The sequence below is a fragment of the Limulus polyphemus genome, unplaced genomic scaffold, assembly GCF_000517525.1.
Source record: "Limulus polyphemus unplaced genomic scaffold, Limulus_polyphemus-2.1.2 Scaffold2114, whole genome shotgun sequence".
Lineage (NCBI taxonomy): Eukaryota > Metazoa > Arthropoda > Merostomata > Xiphosura > Limulidae > Limulus > Limulus polyphemus.
In genome coordinates, this window is record NW_013667724.1 from 123,022 (window position 1) to 141,736 (window position 18,715).

At 30.2% G+C, this 18,715-nt stretch overlaps 2 protein-coding genes across 3 annotated transcripts in view; one reads left to right on the plus strand and one right to left on the minus strand.

The window, feature by feature from the left end:
* Positions 1 to 13,406, plus strand: part of LOC106465985 (M-phase inducer phosphatase 1-B-like) — a 28,350-nt gene extending 14,944 nt beyond the window's left edge. For both annotated transcript variants that reach the window (XM_013926235.2, XM_022393956.1), the window contains exons 8-16: positions 1,395 to 1,547; positions 3,282 to 3,653; positions 4,895 to 4,979; positions 5,374 to 5,411; positions 5,749 to 5,811; positions 6,252 to 6,350; positions 11,381 to 11,514; positions 12,660 to 12,777; positions 13,230 to 13,406. In XM_013926235.2, the coding sequence (XP_013781689.1) occupies positions 1,395 to 1,547; positions 3,282 to 3,653; positions 4,895 to 4,979; positions 5,374 to 5,411; positions 5,749 to 5,811; positions 6,252 to 6,350; positions 11,381 to 11,514; positions 12,660 to 12,777; positions 13,230 to 13,328 (1,161 nt within the window). In that variant the 3' untranslated portion in view covers positions 13,329 to 13,406. The remainder of the gene's footprint in view (positions 1 to 1,394; positions 1,548 to 3,281; positions 3,654 to 4,894; positions 4,980 to 5,373; positions 5,412 to 5,748; positions 5,812 to 6,251; positions 6,351 to 11,380; positions 11,515 to 12,659; positions 12,778 to 13,229) is intronic.
* A 1,224-nt stretch (positions 13,407 to 14,630) lies between these two features.
* The window catches only part of LOC106465988 (eukaryotic translation initiation factor 3 subunit A-like), a 45,100-nt gene continuing 41,015 nt past the window's right edge, over positions 14,631 to 18,715 (minus strand). Inside the window, exons 21-22 of the mRNA XM_013926237.2 lie at positions 16,989 to 17,558; positions 14,631 to 15,741 (exon numbers count right to left, since the gene is read on the minus strand). Of these exons, the coding sequence (XP_013781691.1) occupies positions 15,671 to 15,741; positions 16,989 to 17,558 (641 nt within the window). The 3' untranslated portion in view covers positions 14,631 to 15,670. The remainder of the gene's footprint in view (positions 15,742 to 16,988; positions 17,559 to 18,715) is intronic.

The window sequence follows — 18,715 nt, forward strand, 5'->3', positions numbered from 1 at the left end:
GTGAAGCAAACAATTATCTCTTCCAGTTATGACCTTTGTACTCTGTTGCTGCTTGATGTAGGTTGCTGAGCCTTTTAAAATTTCACATGTGGAGGATATGAAACAACATATTTTTTTAGGTTTTTTTATATACAGTTAAATAACTAAAATATCATAAATTACTATGTCAGTACCATAGAATTCCACTATAATTTATCAAGCTCAGTAACTAAGTTGTACTTCAGTCTAAAAAAAATGTGAAATTTCTAGCAGACTAAAGACACAACCTGCCTCCTTGAAATCTTGATTTGAAAGAAAGAGATGATATCCTAACACATGAAAATGGCTGAGAAAGCCACTAGGGGGACATTCTGAGCTTTTGATTGGTCTTTCATGTCATATATAGAAGTGAGTGTACATAAGGGAGTGTTTCCAAAAATGGAAAAAAAGGTGGGCGGGGTGCCACTATGTTTGATTTATCACATGAGCAATATCTTAGCAAATAGGAAAAATAAGAGGTTATTTTATATTCTAGCTTTTCAATATCAGTAATTTGAGTTCCTAATTCATACAAAAGTATAGACTTAGTATTTTGACATCACAAACATCTAATTTGAACCAGTGCTACATTCAACACACCAAGTGACAAACAAAAATTGATTTCTAACTGTGTTTTTTAATATTTACTTTTAAATTAAGAAATTGAGTAATGTATAATCTACAGTTTGATATCAAACTTATGGACATGCATTCAAAATTTTATTAAACTGCTATTTCATTAATTTAAGTCAACAAACATGATGACATGGCCTTTGACCCGTGACCTGTCTGGAAAGGGTTAAAGAATGTAGAGCCCCCCTGGAATACATAGACAACTTTGAATCCTATGTTGTTTTCCCAAAAACTCGTAGAATATCAAAAGAAAACTACAATAATTTTTGTTAACAAACTATGGAACTGTTGTCAGTAGGTGAGTTTTTTTTAAGTGTTTTATTTTTTAATAACAAATATCCATTGACTAAATGACAACACTGATTCATTATTGAATGACTTGGCTATAACTACTCAGTACACCTGAGAGGCTTCATTAGTCTTCATCCACTTGTTTAAATGTTTGTTCAAAGATGAAGTGTCAGCCTGCAATTATCAAGATGTGGTGAAGATTTGCATCAGTATTTAAACAATTATAAAACAGGTCTGTGGTATCATTAAAACATTTTAAATGAATTGCATTCCTCAGCTTAAACATTCTTTTAAACAACAGCCACTTAGTAAACTTGATGTATACTTTATGCTAGTAAATTAGTTTTATATTTAGTTTCTTAGTTGATTCTATCCTGCAAAAGAATCTGATTGGTCTTATGTAAAAGCAGCAATGTCTTTTCAAGCTTTGAACTCATGATGTTTGTATGCAGGATGAGAATGTGCCATGTGGAATGTTGGAACTTCTGACAGCTCCTATCATCCAACCTGGTAATGTGGAAATTCAACAGAAAGGAAAAAAGCAATCATCCCGATCAATCTTCAGGAGGTTCCTTCCCATGAAGTCACACATGTCTGTAGATGAGGTACTGTAGGACAATAAGAAAGGTTTCCAAAGGCAGTTGAAAATATGTGGTGACTGTACATAACTATGTCTAAGTGTTTAGTAATGCTGTTAGTTGGGTTACTGGTGGCAGACATGTTTTAATGATGGCTGTATGTAGTATTTGTTAGGTACCTAGATGTTTACTATCATTGGAAGCTGAATTGCCAAGGGTAGTTACAGGTAGGTAACTATCACTAAGTTTTGTGAATGAAATTAGAACTATATGGGTTTTAGTTTTTATAATGTTGTTTTTTTATAATTGATACTTAAAACTGTCTGTACTTGGTGAAACTCCATAATTATAGAATTGAGGAAAAAAACAGACATTTGTATATTTCGCAAAACTTTCATTTATTAACGTACAATTGTCTTTGTTTTTTCCTCAATTTTTCTGATTTTTATTTGAAGAAAAAAGGTTTGATCATTTTATGAGAAATAAACAAAATGCAAGAATTTCAAGCTACAAGTTCTCAATTTTTAAGTATGTTTGTTTTCTTGATGAAATATGGTTTCTATGATTATATAATAATAGTGGAAAAGAAACCATAAAAATGAGTAAAATAAAATAAATAATCATCAGTTGTCATCAATATAGCATTTGTAAAGGATAGGTTTAAAGTCACATGGGCAATTTTCTAGCCACTTGCATTCATGGTAGCATAGAAGACTACTGGCTATCACTGGACCCAGTGGAATTCAATCTGTTTGGTCATAAATGATGTCATTAAAGAGGAAATGGTTTAACTTTGTGGGGAGGGCAAGAAGTTCCAAGAATTGTTCATGGGTGAATTCTAGATACTGCTCAGTGTCAGAAGGAAACAGAGATGTCATGTCATTAATCACGGCAGGTTTAGAGTAGTGTTAAGCCTGCGAGATACCTTTTACTTATCACCCAGTAGTAGCAGCAGTGGCATGTTTTATTTATTTATTTTATTTTGTTAAGAGGAACTATATAGGTGAATTGTTGTTTTAAATGAGGCCATTGTGGTGTTAAGCATGTATATATCTGGGCTTAATGTTCATAATTTTTTTTTCATGTGATGCTTCCACATAGAGGTTAAATATGATAAATATTTTCTCTCTCACTTCTAACTTCTTCAGATACTCCTCTTAATAAGGTACTTTTTATCTTTCTCACTTATTAGTTTATATCTTTGTTCTATTTGCTCATCTTATGTGTATGGTGCTTTTTTGTCTGCAAAATTGCTTTAAAAGTTTTTGCACAATAAAGAGATGCTGCTATTATGCTCTTTTTTTTCTTTAGATTAACACGTTCGCTGCCATGTGCCCCACCATTGGGTCACAACTGACGTTTAGTTATGGACCACGTGACACACTCATGGGTCACAAACAATTATGTTTCAAAGCCAAATTTCTCTTTAGGTATATGAGTTTGAGACACTTTGACTGCTCCTTGGCACCTCTTGAATGTTTAATTTATCATGTGGCAGCAAACGTGTTAAAATAATAACTTGTCTATTGGACCAGTAAATGTGAGCTCCACTTTCCTCAAATCTATTTATGCTTATCTTACATCATTATATTTTCAGACATATTGGACAAATTTTTAATAAATAATAAGTTATTAGTTTTATGTGGAAATTTCTAGTATAATTATATTATGTACATTAAGGCTAAGTACGTTTACTTGTATGGAACAGTAACATTTTCTCACCAATCCAAATAATTTCAATTTTTTTTTTCTTTCTTCTAGGATGATACTTTGCATAATGTTCTGTCAAAATCTCCCAGTGCTCCATCATTGTTTTCTTCTAAAGCTAATCAAAGGAGTAAAGTGGAATGTGCAAATCAGTTTATCCTTTGTAACTCTTTGTTTGACTCCAAACAAAGTTTGCCTTCACAAGTCATTATGTCGGGATTTAAAAGTGATGGTAGCAGTCGCAACAGACAGATAGAGACATATAATGCTTTTTTACCACACATATCACTGTTACAGATACAAGGTCAGAGAGATCTTCATAAAGATTTCCAGTCTGCTTTCAAAAGACCAGAGCCACCCAAGAGTGTTGGGAGTCCCATTCAGATCAAAAGAAGGAAGAGTTTGTCTTGTTGCACTGATTCGGGTGTAAGTGTTTTATGGTAAATTTTTAAAAATTTTATCTTTGATGTAATAGCTTTTTTTTACCTAACTCGAATTTCCTACTGCACTCTGTTTTGGACAAATTTTGTTTATCATGTCTATTACATTGAACAACTCAGAGTGTTGATGAAACTTTGTTGAATGGATGGCAACTGCCAGTTGTAGAAACACAAGTGCAGAGGACATAAAAGTCAATGTTGGAACGTAGTGTTACCAAAATGCACTGGCTTTAATATATTAGAAGTTGTTAATCTAACTGATATTTTACCAATAATAATTCTTTGAATACGGCACAAATTCATTTCACGAATGATCTTAATTTTAATTGGCTCACAAGGGAATTTACTGATGTGTGACAGCCTTGACTGCACTTTTCTGCCTGTTTGTTGGTCAAGCTTGATTTTGAAAAATTTATTTATTTTGGTTAGCTATGAAATGTGAGGTTAGGGTATGCTATGGGGTGGGGGTGGTAGTACTTACCCCATCATTTTTGATGGGCTATATGCTAGTATAGTGAATAAGATTTAAGATAGTGTTAAAAATCCTTACCCTAATTCTGATATGCACCGTCATAAATAAAATTGATAAAAGTCGTATTTCACCAGCTTAATTCAGTTTACGCTGTAACAATTGCTCTCAATCAATTTTCTAATATAAATAGCATCTCAATCACTACTATATTTCTTGTATCTCACAGTTGGCCTGAAGAGCACTGGTATTGACCAAAAGAACCTCATTAGCACTGGATATGGCAGATATAGTGTGTTTGATATTTTTATTATGCACACACTTCTTTACTTTAGTTCAGGAGTTCTTATAATTCTTTGTTGATATGTAATCTTTAAGGTTAAAAATATTGACGGCAAAAACTTGCTTAACTATGAGAGCAGTTTCAGGCTGTTTGGGAATGTTTTTGCAAAACTGTCAATAAACACACAACCTGTTCTCGATCTAGTACTCTGTATGAAGTCTGATTATGATCACAATTTGAAATGTGCATTTTTTTGTTTAATGTTTGGTGCCTTGGAATACAATATGTTGAAATAAGCTTATTATTTTAACCTAATGGATTATATATCTTAGTTCACAAACTAAATTAATATTCATGATATTAGTTTGATTTTTTCCAAGACCAATTTTAATGTTTGTATTTTAGAGTATAACTATTGTTTATTTTTGGGAAATATTTAGATTTTTTGTTTTAACTGCTATCTAATACAATTCAGATAATTCAGAGTGGACTTGGTAAAAAGCCTGTACAAAGATCAAGTTCTGAAACGGAGGCATCAATCATTAAAGCACTACAAAAGTGTAAGTTGATAGATGTTTGGAGTTAAATTCAGTGTTGTCTAATAATATTATCAGGTGCTTTTGAAGCATACCAGGATTTTCTTTCTGTATTTTCTTCCTGCCTGATAATACTAATTACTTTGACTTTTTTTTTAATAGGAAAAAAAAAATATTTCTTATGTGTCAATGAAGTCCTTTGTTGATTTCAAAGCATTTTGAATGAGAATTCTAAAAAACTAAATTAATACTTCAATATAATAATTCCTAAATATATATATATCTTTGTTTAACCACTTTATTTTCTTGTATTCTTTGTAAGTTTTGAAAGCTTTAAGGCCAGTATAACCATTGTTAATTTTCTTATAGTTTTCTATTATACATATTTGAAACTAAGAACTTTCAATTCTGATTACAGCTGATTTGAACCCTAACCTCATTGGTGATTTTTCAAAGGTATGTTGTCATACATACATGCATATCTAGAATTAATTGTAAAATTATAAATCAGTGGAATATATATTTCACTCTATATGTTCTTTGCAACATGTTGCTTGTTCTTAAATAATAACTTTTAAGCTTGTTAAAAGAGAGAGAACAGTAATAATTCAAAAAATTTAAAAGCACACTTCACAGATTGTTTCAGAAGTGGAAAGGTTTGTCTTAATTTTTTCTTTTCATATAAGTAAAACTTGCTTACTAGATTCAGCTTTCAACCAACAGAAGAAAAGGTTCTTATTGAGAAATATATTGTAATGTCTCTTTTAATATGGTTATTTTAAATATTCTTCAGCCTTTTGCATTACCTCTGGTTGAAGGAAAATGCAGAGAATTAAAGAACATTTCTCCAGATACAGTAAGTTGGTGTTTTGTCCTGTGAATTGATATTTAGATTATTTTGTTTAACTCGTAATATATGTCTACATATTTTCAGGCATTAAGTTATTGTGAATGAAACTGCAGTTTTTAACTTTTTCAAAGTGTACCATAATTAATATATAATAAGTAATTTAAACATATTTTATCAATATTAAAAGTTTTATATCAAATGCAACACTAAGATAAGAAGCATGTTTTTGCCAGATGATGAAATATGACTTAAAAATGGTTAGTGATTAGTTGAAATAACATTATGTTGCAGAACACTGAAATACTGGATATATATATTTCATAGTTTGAGCAGTAAATATTTGTTAATGTAATTTGTGTCTGGGGTTATGTCATTTTTCTCCATTGTTTAATGAATAATATCTAGTAATATACTTGTTAGTTTCAGTTTATTTTATGTACTTTTAGATGGCACAGCTGATTACTGGTCACTATGATAATGTGATCAATAAGTATACCATTGTTGATTGTCGATATCCATATGAATTTGAAGGAGGCCACATTATTGTAAGTGTGTGACAATTTTGAAACTTGTAAAGTTAAGTAATCTTAATATCAATTGATCAGTGCCACAGGTAATATATAGAAAAAAATTAAACCTTAATTAAGTATAGCTACCTCAGAGCAGGTTGTTTGATATAATGTTGTTATTTTGTTTTTTCTTATCTTTGAACATACAGTCTTTGAAATACCATACATGTAAGTTGTGTAACTTAATTTGCACTTCTAATTCTTCTTTATCATCAATTATAACTTTAATTAATTAATCAACATTAAAAAAAGATGTAAAACTATTATCTGTTTGTTACAACAGAGGTGCATAAAATGATCGTAAGTCTTATTGATCACTTGAAAATTCGTATAATTAACAAAATATACTAATATATATGTTATTTTAAAGCTTTCCTTGCTTAATTGTAAACTTCACAGCCATGGTTTTACCAGTACCTGATTATGCCTTTCCTGATAAAACCTAGTTGATATAAATGAAATATTTGTGAAACATACAATTGTTTTCATTTTCCTTAAATCTGTAATTATGGAAATTCACAGAGTACCAACAGTATCAAGTATTAATTATGTGTATGTATTTTTAAAAATAAATAACAAATAAGGTACAGTAATTCACCTTAAGTTCTTTTAAAAGGTGAGATCATTGCATTTTCATACTGTTTTTAAAGTAACAGTTTTAATCCTATGTGCATGGAGTTGATTCATTCTGTATCTTCACAACATTTTGTAAGATTTTAGTAAACATTACAAGTATGTTACATACAAAAAAAATCAGATCTTTTACTAAAGTATTTCTATTAAAAATTTGTCTGAATTTATGTAAGTCAACCTGACTCAGACTTTGACTAGTCTGAGTGCAAGGTGATTTTCATATTAAAAATATTTTGTCCTTATACTACAGTTTTAAAATTTTATTTGCATAACCTCTAGAAACTCCTAAATGAATATCAAAAGCTTTTCAGTAAAACTTTATATTTGTATTATTTTCTCTAAACACTATACAGGCTCAGTCCAGTTGACTGATCTTGTAACCACCACAAAAAAACAACAAGAGAATCTAAATCACATTTTTTTCTTGCTAGAATGCCTACAGGTTGTAACAGAAAATTACTCTTATTTATCTAAATAGCCTCAGGCTTGGTACATATGTTTTAATTTTATTTTAATGTTTTACTGCTCTTTGAACTGTGTCTAACTAAACCTACATTACAAAGCTATAAACATTTAGAGAGCACATAGCTAAACATATGAATATCAAATTATGTAAAGTAGGTACATCTCTCTGTAAAATTTTTTTCATGTATTTGTTTACATTTCAGTTACTGTTATAACAATAGATAAAAAAAATTAGTATTTACATGTGGATTTTGTACTTGGAGTCTGAAAAAAAGCTAATCCCAGTTTGTGGTAGGGTTTTTGTTAGTACTTAACTTTTATTTATTTCCAATATACAACGTAGATAATAACACATTCAACTAATACAATTTTCTATAACTATTTTAATTTAACTGGCTTTCTAACTAAGCTATAAGTGTGTGTGAAAATAATTTTCATACCTGTTGATCTTGGCAATAGCCAGATGAAATTGTGGGCAAAATAATTAAAACAAACTGTCATCTGAATGAGCTAGCATTATATGGAAATCAGTAGGTTAAAATCTTCTCTTTCTATTCGTTATAAATAATGCACTAGCAAATGTCAGAGAGAACTATTGACACTTCTTGAAAGTAGGGTGTAGGCATGTGGATTTGACTTTCTTTCTTATATCTCTGTAATCAAGATGATTGGAGGTTATAAAGTTCGATTATGTCTCAGCAATATTTATACTATAGGTTTGTATTTGAACTCAAAAATTTGAATAGGGGTGGAAAGAATGTTTATATGTGCAATTCAGAGCAAACAATTGTCATTTGATACACAGAATTGATAATTTATAATTTATTTAATTATTTTCATTTGAAAGTAATACTTGTATTAAAATTTGATTTATTAACTACATCATCAGGAGTGAAAATGTCTCAAGCATTTGATTTTCCATACTTTGCTTTGCCTCTGTTAAAAAGTACACAACTTCTCTCTGTTCAGTCGAACAGCTGGCTGAACTTGTCTCATTTAAAGATGTGGTCATAGACCTTTTTGCAACCATAACTGAGATTTTGCTTGCATCAAATATTTTAATTTCTACTTTTGCTTCCAGTATCAACCATTTTGTATGAAGTGTAATTGAAAACTATGTAATGGCTTGAACATATTTACATATATTGTTAGCTGAGGGATGGATTACATTGATTAACATAGATTGTTTACTGATGGACATTGATTTATATATATTGTTAGCTGATACATGTTTCATGTAATTTACATATATTGTTAGCTTACGGATGGATTACATTGATTTACATAGATTTTTAGCTGACGGATGTTTGACATTGATTTATGTAGATTGTCAGCTGATGGATGTTTGACACTGATTTACATAGATTGTTAGCTTACGGATGTTTGACATTGATTTACATAGATTGTCAGCTGATGGATGTTTCACATTGGTTTACATAGATTGTCGGCTGATGGATGTTTGACTTTAATCTACAGAGACATTCAGCTGTTTGATCTTGCTTTATAGATGAAGGATATTTGAATTTAATTAAACACAAGACTAACTAATGTCTATTTGACTTTAATCCATACAGCTAGTCAACTGATGCTATGCGACAGTTGTAAACTGCTAGGTTTAGCCCTTCTGTAACTTATAAATTTGATAGATATATATATTCAACAAGTCTATTTACAAACTTGCATGTAAGTAATAAGCATTTAGTTAATGTTTTTGTAAACAATTGATAGTCATGAACTTTCTTGAATCACTGCCTCCTGACAAGGTTACATACTATTGTGGTTATTTTTGATAATGTGTATTCATCTGACTAGGCTTCTGTACACTCTACACTGGAGTGATGGCCATACTCAAATGAAGGGGTAGTACAGGTTTGACAGACTGAGAGTTAATCTCCCCAATATATCATGAAAATGATCACTCATGCTGGTAGTCTATAATTCTGAGATACTGCACTAGGACTTTGGTCTGACTGAAAATGTGTTGTAATCAGAATTCTTTCTCATCTTTGTGAATACATTTGTTCTGTAAGGTTAAAAATTGAAAAAAATAATTGTTTATCAATTCTTGATGTATTAGTTTAAAAAGATTAAAATAAGTCAGAAATCAGTTAATTGCAATTCTTATTCTTTTGTTCATAATTATGTTCTCATTAAGATTTAAAAAATGAATTACTTTTATTTAAATATATAGCACTAACTAGAGTTTTCATCCAGTGTTGTTGGTAAAGCCATTAAAAACTTAGTAATATTACAAATATTGATAAAAAAATAAAGGTTAATAAAATAAATAAAATGTAAATGTTATTTTTGTCATATGTTATAGGTTTATTATGTCAAATCTTTTAGAAATTTAAAAACTAATCCAAAATATTTTTCCTATTCATGAACCTCTGAATAAAATCTTTGAAATATTAAATAAAACTAAAGATATAATAAGTGTAATGGGGAAAAAAAATGGCTATTTACAAAACTGAATGTGAATGCATTTGTGCATATATTGGTCAAACTAAAAGAAATTTAATATAAGTGAACATAAGAGAAAATTTAAAAATAGTAAAGTGAGAAATGCATTGGCTGAACATGCAATTAATGCTGGTCATATGATTCAGTGTGAAAAATTGTTATTTTGCCCTAACTAAATAATATGATGGCTAGAAGTATAGGAGAGTCTATAGAAGTAATTAAATACAATAAAAATAATTTTCAAATCTTGATTAAAGATGAAGGGTTGGCAGGTGAAGAAGTTGTACAGATGGTATGACCTTTAGGTTCTGCTGTATGTATGTTACATACCAGTATGAGTCACGTGGTTAATTGTTTTGATGTAAATGCTTTGTAACTGAGATTTAATTTCACACTCCTGAGGATGATGTGATTAACAACAAAACATTTAAGGTGTTGTTTTGAGATCATTGGCAGTCTCAGAATAAAGTTTTTAAATTATATACTTAAAAACGTTGATCATTTGATTTTAATTAGCATTTGTTCTTTACCTAGTTTCAACAGCTAATAAAATTACTACCATTACTGAGAAGCTGGCCAAATTACAAGAAAGAACATAAAAATTGCATTTCTTAGTTGCACACAAATGTTTTGAGTCTTTCCTTTGAATATTCATTATTGCAACCTGTTAATTGATATGATGATTATAGTTTTATCTGTGAATACACAACTTTTAATTTACACAGAAAGTTACAGGATGGTTCATTTTGATTTAAACATAAAAGTGCATGTGACTGATTATCTTCACTTTCCCCTAAACCCTATGTGCATGGGTGGGTGTCAAAGTGCATGCCATGACCTAGTACAGAGTTTGATGTCGGGTTCTCAACATTTCATATTACCATACATTGCTAGTTTAATGACACATCGTGTTAAAGGAAATACCAGATACAGTTTACAGGGATATTGAAAAAACTTTAGATTTACTTGTAGGAGGTAATGCAAATGCAATATACAAACTGTACAATTAAAAAAATATTTTCTTTCATCATGTGAATATCACCTTGCACTCCAACTTGTCAAACTGACTTCATCAATTCAAAGATGTATCTTTAGTACAAATACTTTATTAAAACATTTGATTTTTTTGGGTCCAACAGACATATACTGTTCATTAACAGCTTGCTACATCTTGTATAGATACACACGGTAAATCCAGGATTATATACAACTTTCCTTCTCAAATATGCACACTTGATTAAAGCTGTGCTGTTTCTAACAGTGTATATTCAGTTAAAATAATTGTCAAATAATGTTTTTTTTTTTTTTTTTTAGTTTTTCTATATAAATATATCTTACATATATGTGTTAGTCAGTTGTTATTTGGTTTCAGAAATGTTCACAGATGCTTGTTTAATTTCATTTTTTAGAAGCTGTTGTAGCTAATGGCTTTTGTCTTTATAAAGGGTGCTAAGAATATATACACCAAACCTGGAATTGTTCAGGAGTTTTTCAAAAATGAAAGAAAGCCATCAGAAAAGAACTGGAAACATATAATTGTTTTCCACTGTGAATTTTCTTCTGAAAGAGGTCCTACACTGTAAGTTTGCAGTACAATATCCACAGTTTGTGTTTTTCACATTTGTTCATTAGTCAGTATTGCCTTTTGATTTTATCTCAGAAAATGGATCTGCTTTGCAAGCACCTATAAGTTTAGTATGAAACTAAAAATTTTATTTTTGGAAAAAAAAGAGGCATTTTTTTTGCTCCATATTAATGTCTAATCATAATGTCAAAATGTGTAATTTTCTCTTGTAGTAATATTTATCCTGCAAGTCAGTTTTCATTATTCAAATGTTTAAAGTTAAGCCATAAATATATTTTAAGAAATAAACTATAACAATTTGTAAGAAAGTGTTTCCATTTGGTGGTGATGTTTGTGTGATATTAAATCTCAATAAGACTGTTATCAATTGAAACTACATCATTTTTTACCTGTCTAATATATGTTTCCATTATTATACCTTACTCTTGCATACCAACATACAAAGAATGATTACCAATCTTATCGCATCTTTAAACACTACATTCTTAATTTAACCCATTAGGTGTTTTCAAGATTTAGAAGTGTATAATAGTAGTATTCCATCTACACTAAATCAGTTACATCCCAGCAACCCTGAAGGGCTCTGGATTGAGCAAAATGTGTCATTAGCAGTGGATATAACAAATATAATGTGGTTAGAATACTACTATTATACACTTTTCTCATTCTTGAAAATCCCTAATGGACTAGATTAAGGAAGTGGTTTTTAAAAGTGTAAAAGGCTTAATACTAATGTCTTGTGACAAATACAATTGTAAACATAACATCCTGTACGATAGTGTTTCCTGTGTCATGAGGGTCTACACTAAGCTTCAAAGTCTCCTCTTAAAAAATGAAGAGAAAGATAGACCCTATTTTGAAAGCACTTGTTTCCACTGTCTGAATATCAGATCGACAGAATCTAATGAACAATCATGCAAGTGATTTGTTTCCTCAACTACATGAACTTGCTTTCCATACAACTCTTTAAATGTTCTAGGTACTTCAGTATTTAAAATCAAACTCTTAAATCTCCTTTCCTGCATGTACGACATCGTGGTGTGTGTGTTTTTCTTTGCAAACAAATTTTGTGAATAGCTTCATCTTACTTACTTCTGTTGTTTTTAATGTTTAACCCTTAAATATTCTGATTGGTTTAGGTGCAAGTTCCTCAGAGAAATGGACAGACAAGCCAATAAAGAACATTACCCTCACTTATTTCATCCAGAAATCTATGTTCTTAATGGAGGTTATAAAGCTTTCTATGAGAAATATTGGGTAAGTGTTTCAATTTCATAAGTCTAGTAACTTGTAGAGCAAGATCTCTTAATGGTGTTTATTAATTTTGCATGATTTGTAATATAGTATTTCATTCAAGTTCAGATAGTTTTTAGATAAATATTTGGATGAAAATTATGATATGTCTAAACAGAACAATATGTACTGAACAGAAATAAAATTTTTCTTGGACATTGGTTAAAAATTTGAAGGTAGCTCAGAATAAATATTTGTGTAAACATCGAATTGTTTAGCCTAAAGAAAAAAGGATTCATTAGCACTTAGAACTACCACAGCATAGAAATAGTCATGTGTAGTTGTTAGTTATTAAAGTTGGCTGTTTAATCACAAGAAACAAATTTGGAATTTTGACCAACCCACTTTACTTAGTTCTGACTGGTAGACATTTGTACTGAAAAGTACCTGTGACTTTTCTTTTCCCCGTTGTGTAGGAGTTCTGCGAACCTCAGCAGTATAAGCCAATGAAACACAAGGACCACAAGTATGATCTTTGTCACTTTCGTGCCAAGTCCAAATCCTGGAATGAGTAATCAACCACTCCTTTAAGTTTATTTTGATAAAAAATGTTGAAATTGTACTATTTGCACCTTTTAAAATAATCTAATGGAATTAGATCACAAATATAATTATATATATTTTGAAATGTTATTTGCAATATAAATATTGTTATTATGAGTTACTATTCAAAATAGTAAATTTGTACAATTTTTTGGTGTGGTTAATACCAATTTATATTGGTGATTGTAGTGCATAATGTTATGTTCATAATCACAATTTTAGAAAAATATATTTTGTAATACTAACATTTTGCAAATGTAAATGCCTAAGTCAGGTTTTAGGCCCAAGTATGGCATAACATTAATGATTTTTAATGTATTTTTTATTTCTATTAAATTTTTTAATTTTCTTCATAAAACATCTACCTTATAATTATAGTAAATCTGTGCATGCGTTTTGACAAATTTATTCGAGTTATCAATTAACATAAATTTGTTTTAATATGGCATACTTAGCTGGAGCATGTAAAAATATTTTTATTAAAAACTAGATTACATAATTTTATGTTTTGTACTCAGAAACGTTTGTCATATTTACATATGTATCATTGGAACAATAAATGTTTTTGGAAATTAACGGTTTGCCCATAGTGACTATGCAGTTAAAAAAGTTTCATGATTAGTTAACTGCTAAAGCTGTTAATAATATTTCTAAGTGACATTATTGGGGTATTTTCTATTAAACAAGTGATGGAGTCCACATACTCTAACATGCAGCAGGAATACTAACTTGTTCACTTTGGGGAACTACATCATGAAGTAAAACAAATTTAATCTTAAAAACGAGTTTTAATACACTCTTTTTAACACAATAGTTGTTATCTTTTTAACACAATAGTTGTTGTCCTTTATTAAACAAAGTTTGTTTTTTTTTTCTTCAAAGGGTAAACTATTGAGTTTTATAGGTAGGTGGCCACTTGATTCAACAAGTCATGTTTTTTAAAATGTTTACTTGTGTATTAAAGTATGAAATGTTAAAACTTTCAGGAACAACATGGTAGTTTATAATAACAATTACAAGAATTTGAAAACTAGTTTCACCATTAAATGACAAACTCATCTTTATTTAAAAACTATAAAATTTTTCTTCAACAATGATGGATGTTAGAATGCCACACTGAACAATGGCGTTTGATTACAAAATATTTCTCTATAGATTTTTACAAACCAACTTGAATATTGTAAGTTGTAGTTCATTGTAAGAATCCGAAAACTTAACTTAAAATCCAAACATTTAAAGTAGCAATTAGAAATCCTTAATAATAAGTATTTTTCTTTTAAACATTATTTGTGAAAGTGAATCTTAAATTAATGGCAACAGAATAAAGATGAAAATTCTGTTTATTTTCAATCTAATACAAGCAAAGAACATTTTTCTACATATATTCCACAATCTGTTTTCTGTATTTTGCAAATTAAAGCAAAGCTTAAGTATGGATACCTGTCAAAATCTGTCAGTCAAGTAGTTGATAATGGAACTGGTTTGAATAGGTGTAACGATTTGTATGCAAAGAATCTGGTTGAAATAGATGTAACAAAAATTTTGCGATTAAAGAATTTGGATAGAATATATGGAACAAAGCTTTTTCTTGTATGTTAAGAATATGGAATTTTGAAAGAAAATCTTTTTTTGAATTCCAATATATTAGTTTATTGCAATATAAAAAAATGCACTGAACAGCAGTTACTTTACGAAGTTATTCTTTTACATATCTCCAACTTAACAATATGCAAATTTTTCAAAACAACTCGGGAGACTTTTATAATTACTATGATACATTCTTTCTGTTTGTGTACTATAACAAATTTTACATACTGGCAAAATAACTTTTGGTGCATTAGATCATATCAAACAAACAAGTAAAAGAAGAGATTAAGCTGTGTCTGCTAATAATGGTGAGTATCCACAAATGATCAGTAACCAGTGTTAAATTCAGTCTGGAAATTACAACGGAGATCTTTTATACTTATTGACCTAGTGGTTTATCTGGCTTCCCATAAAGAATAATTTCAAACTGTTACAGTTTTAATCATATTCCATAAATGGACTACTTACAACAGAATTTACTGTGGAATAGAAAAAAGTAGTTTGTTGTTCACAACAATGTCTACATTCATTATAAAATAAAATGTATCTACCTAACACCAAATTAAACTTTATATATGAATGGGGGGGGGGGGGGATTTTTTTTTTATAAACCCAGATATTTAGCAATATTCAGGAACAATGAAATAAAAAAGTTCAAAATTCGTTTCCTGAAGGTTTTGAATAAAGAACAAAAAAAAGGAGACATTTCAGCAGAAGAATATTCTACTTAACGTCTCACAGTGCGCCAACCCTCTTCATCAGGTTCATCCTTTGAACGTTCTTTACGTTCTGGTGGTCCTGTTAACAAATAAAAAAAATTATTAACACTGGCTTATTTAGGGATCATTGTGTAACTATAAACTTTAAAAACATTTCATCTTACTTGCTATGCCTTAATGTCCAGTTTTATGAAAATCATAAGTATCAGTCTTGATGATTTATCAAAAAAAAAAGAAAAAGCTTTCATCTAGATAAATATTTGAGACAACCTTTTCATACTACAAGTAAAACTGAAGGGAGAAAAAAAAGCATCCAAAGATTATGGAGATTTTGATTCCATAGATAATGAACATATAAATGCAGACTTGTTTCATTTTTATGATTTAACTGAAACTGGTGTAGTCTCTCAAATCATAAATCCCAGTAACAATCCTTTTTTCTTTATTTATTCTATTCCTTTGTAATAAATAAACAATAATATTCAAACAGGAAGATTTATACAGTTTATAACTTGAACTCAAGCTTTCAGAACAAAACCACTAGATGTCATCATAGCTGAGTAGTGGGTCAGGAGTATGCATGAGCTGGTCACATTTAATTTACAAGCACTTTACAGTTATTTAACATAGAAACCCACTCACAATATCAATTTCCTCAAATTTTGTACACATTTTAGTATATATATATATTCTTACCCACCAAAATGTAAATTCAAATAAAAATGTGTGCAAGGTTTAGCTACGAAATTTTTTTAATAAGTTTACAAAATTTTCTTCAAGTATGTTGTTCTTTAGTGAACTTTTCTATTACTTTTATGCTATCTCAACAATGTGTACCAAAAATTTCCAACATTTTAGTAAACAAATGCTGGTATGGACCTAAAACACAAGTCCACCATTAAATCTTGCCCCTCTATTTTGTTATTTTATAATATATATATATATATATATATATAACATGATGTAATATTAAAATGAAAGCATACTTAAAATAAAACTATTTTCCCCAAGGCCCTTCGAGACATAGCTAAGCCAGTGGTTTATATACTTCAATTTGCTATTGATATTAAAAGTTATTGTTTGATACCCAAATAATCGAACAATGCATTGCTAACATATGAAAAACTACATTTAATTAACTATACTCATTATGGGTATATTTTTACTTTATATCTAAGCAGGTACCCTGCTCTGACCAAAACATGTAGCTAACTAACAAAAATCAAATTAGTTACTTCCTTTGAACTAGAAAACAACTACAAGTATAAATATGTAAAATATCACAGTTTTATAGTCTTTTACAGTGACTATTTTCACTAAACTCACCCCTTCTAGGTCCTGATCTCCAGTCATCATTGTCCCTACCCCTTATGCCACGATCATCACTTCGCCAATCCCTTTCAGCATCTCTTTGTGTACGGCTAGGTGTTCCTCTCTCTCGCCAGCTTCCACCGTCACGATCCTGTTGAGGCCGGCGGTCATCCCCCCTCCAACCTTTATCTCGATCTGAAGGTCTGTCCCGCCAGTCACGACTTCTCTCTGGTGGAGGTCCTCTTGTATCTCTCTCTCTTGGTGGAGGTCCTCTCCAGGATGATTCTCTACTAGGAAGACTTTTTATGTCTCTACCTCTCCAATCATGATCTCCATCTAAAGGTGGGCCTCTCATGTCAGGGTCTGGACCTCTCATGTCACGGTCTGGGGGTGGGCCTCTCATGTCCTTGTCACGGTCAGGAGGTGGACCTCTCATGTCTCTGTAACGGTCAGGAGGTGGACCTCTAACATCCCTGTTTTGATCAAATGGAGATCCTCTTATATCTCGGTCCTCCTTAGGTCTACGCCAATCATTATCATCATCTGATGGTGGTGGCCGTCTTACAGGAGGAGTTGCTCGCCAAACTTTAATGATGGTGAAAAAAAAAAAAATCAAATGAATAAATATACTAAATTCTAATTAAGACGTGATAAAAAAGTGACTTAACATTCTTGATAATATGTGAATAACCACAACTGATTTTTCAAAATTAAAAAAGTTCTAAGGAAAAGTTTACTGATTACTATAGTTTGATGTAAGATAAAATTTTCTATTCAAACAATCCTAATGTGATATACTAGGTGTCAAAATATGGTGGCAATTCTAATTCTAATAGAAGTGATCATTATTTTATGGGGCATCTTAATAGAGTTATTAGTTTTTATATCATAAGGCCTTCACTTAGACCACTTACGACATGATAAACTTTTGCTTGAAAATATTAAAACAATTTTTTTTGTTAGGTTTAAAAAGCAGGTTATTACATATATCAATACTAGAAATAAATGGCTGATTATCCTGAAAAATATAAGGTGTTTTTCTGTTAAGTTTAACAAGATTAAACACAAACTAATGCAAAAGAAAAATTCATGAACAATATCCATATTATAACATTAGAGACATCACAGCATGCACGTGTTTCGCAAGTCCCATTTTCAGTAAAAAAACAGGCTGGACAGACACACGTGTTGGGAAAATTACTGTAGTTATGAAGCATTGCAAGAATGTAAAGTGTGATTCACGATTCAAAATACAAAATACAATATCAAGTCAACAAAATACAATGCTAACTAAATAAGTGGTACAAAAAACAAAACAGAGTTCCTAAAATATTCAATAGTTCTTCCTACAACTTCTGAAATTTAGTGGATATCTGTATTTATAAATAAATAAATATATAAAAAAAAAAGATAAAAAAATAATAAATTAACTTGCTGTCAGTGAAATAACACAATCTCTTCTGAAGTAAACTCCAGTTACGACCATATTCCGTGCTTTCAATCTAAATTTAATCACAATTTTATATAAGCAACTTTAGCACATTGACTGCTGATTTGCCATATAGAATACAGTTCACCTCTGGCAATTGAATGCTAGTGTGCTGTGTACAGTGTGTGTCTGACAAAAATTCCACTCATGTTTAAAGAACCCATGGTCGCAGGGTTAAGTTGCTGTTTAATTCTTTCAACCTGGTTTGAAAGGTTTGATAGATGGAATATATATATATATATATATATATATA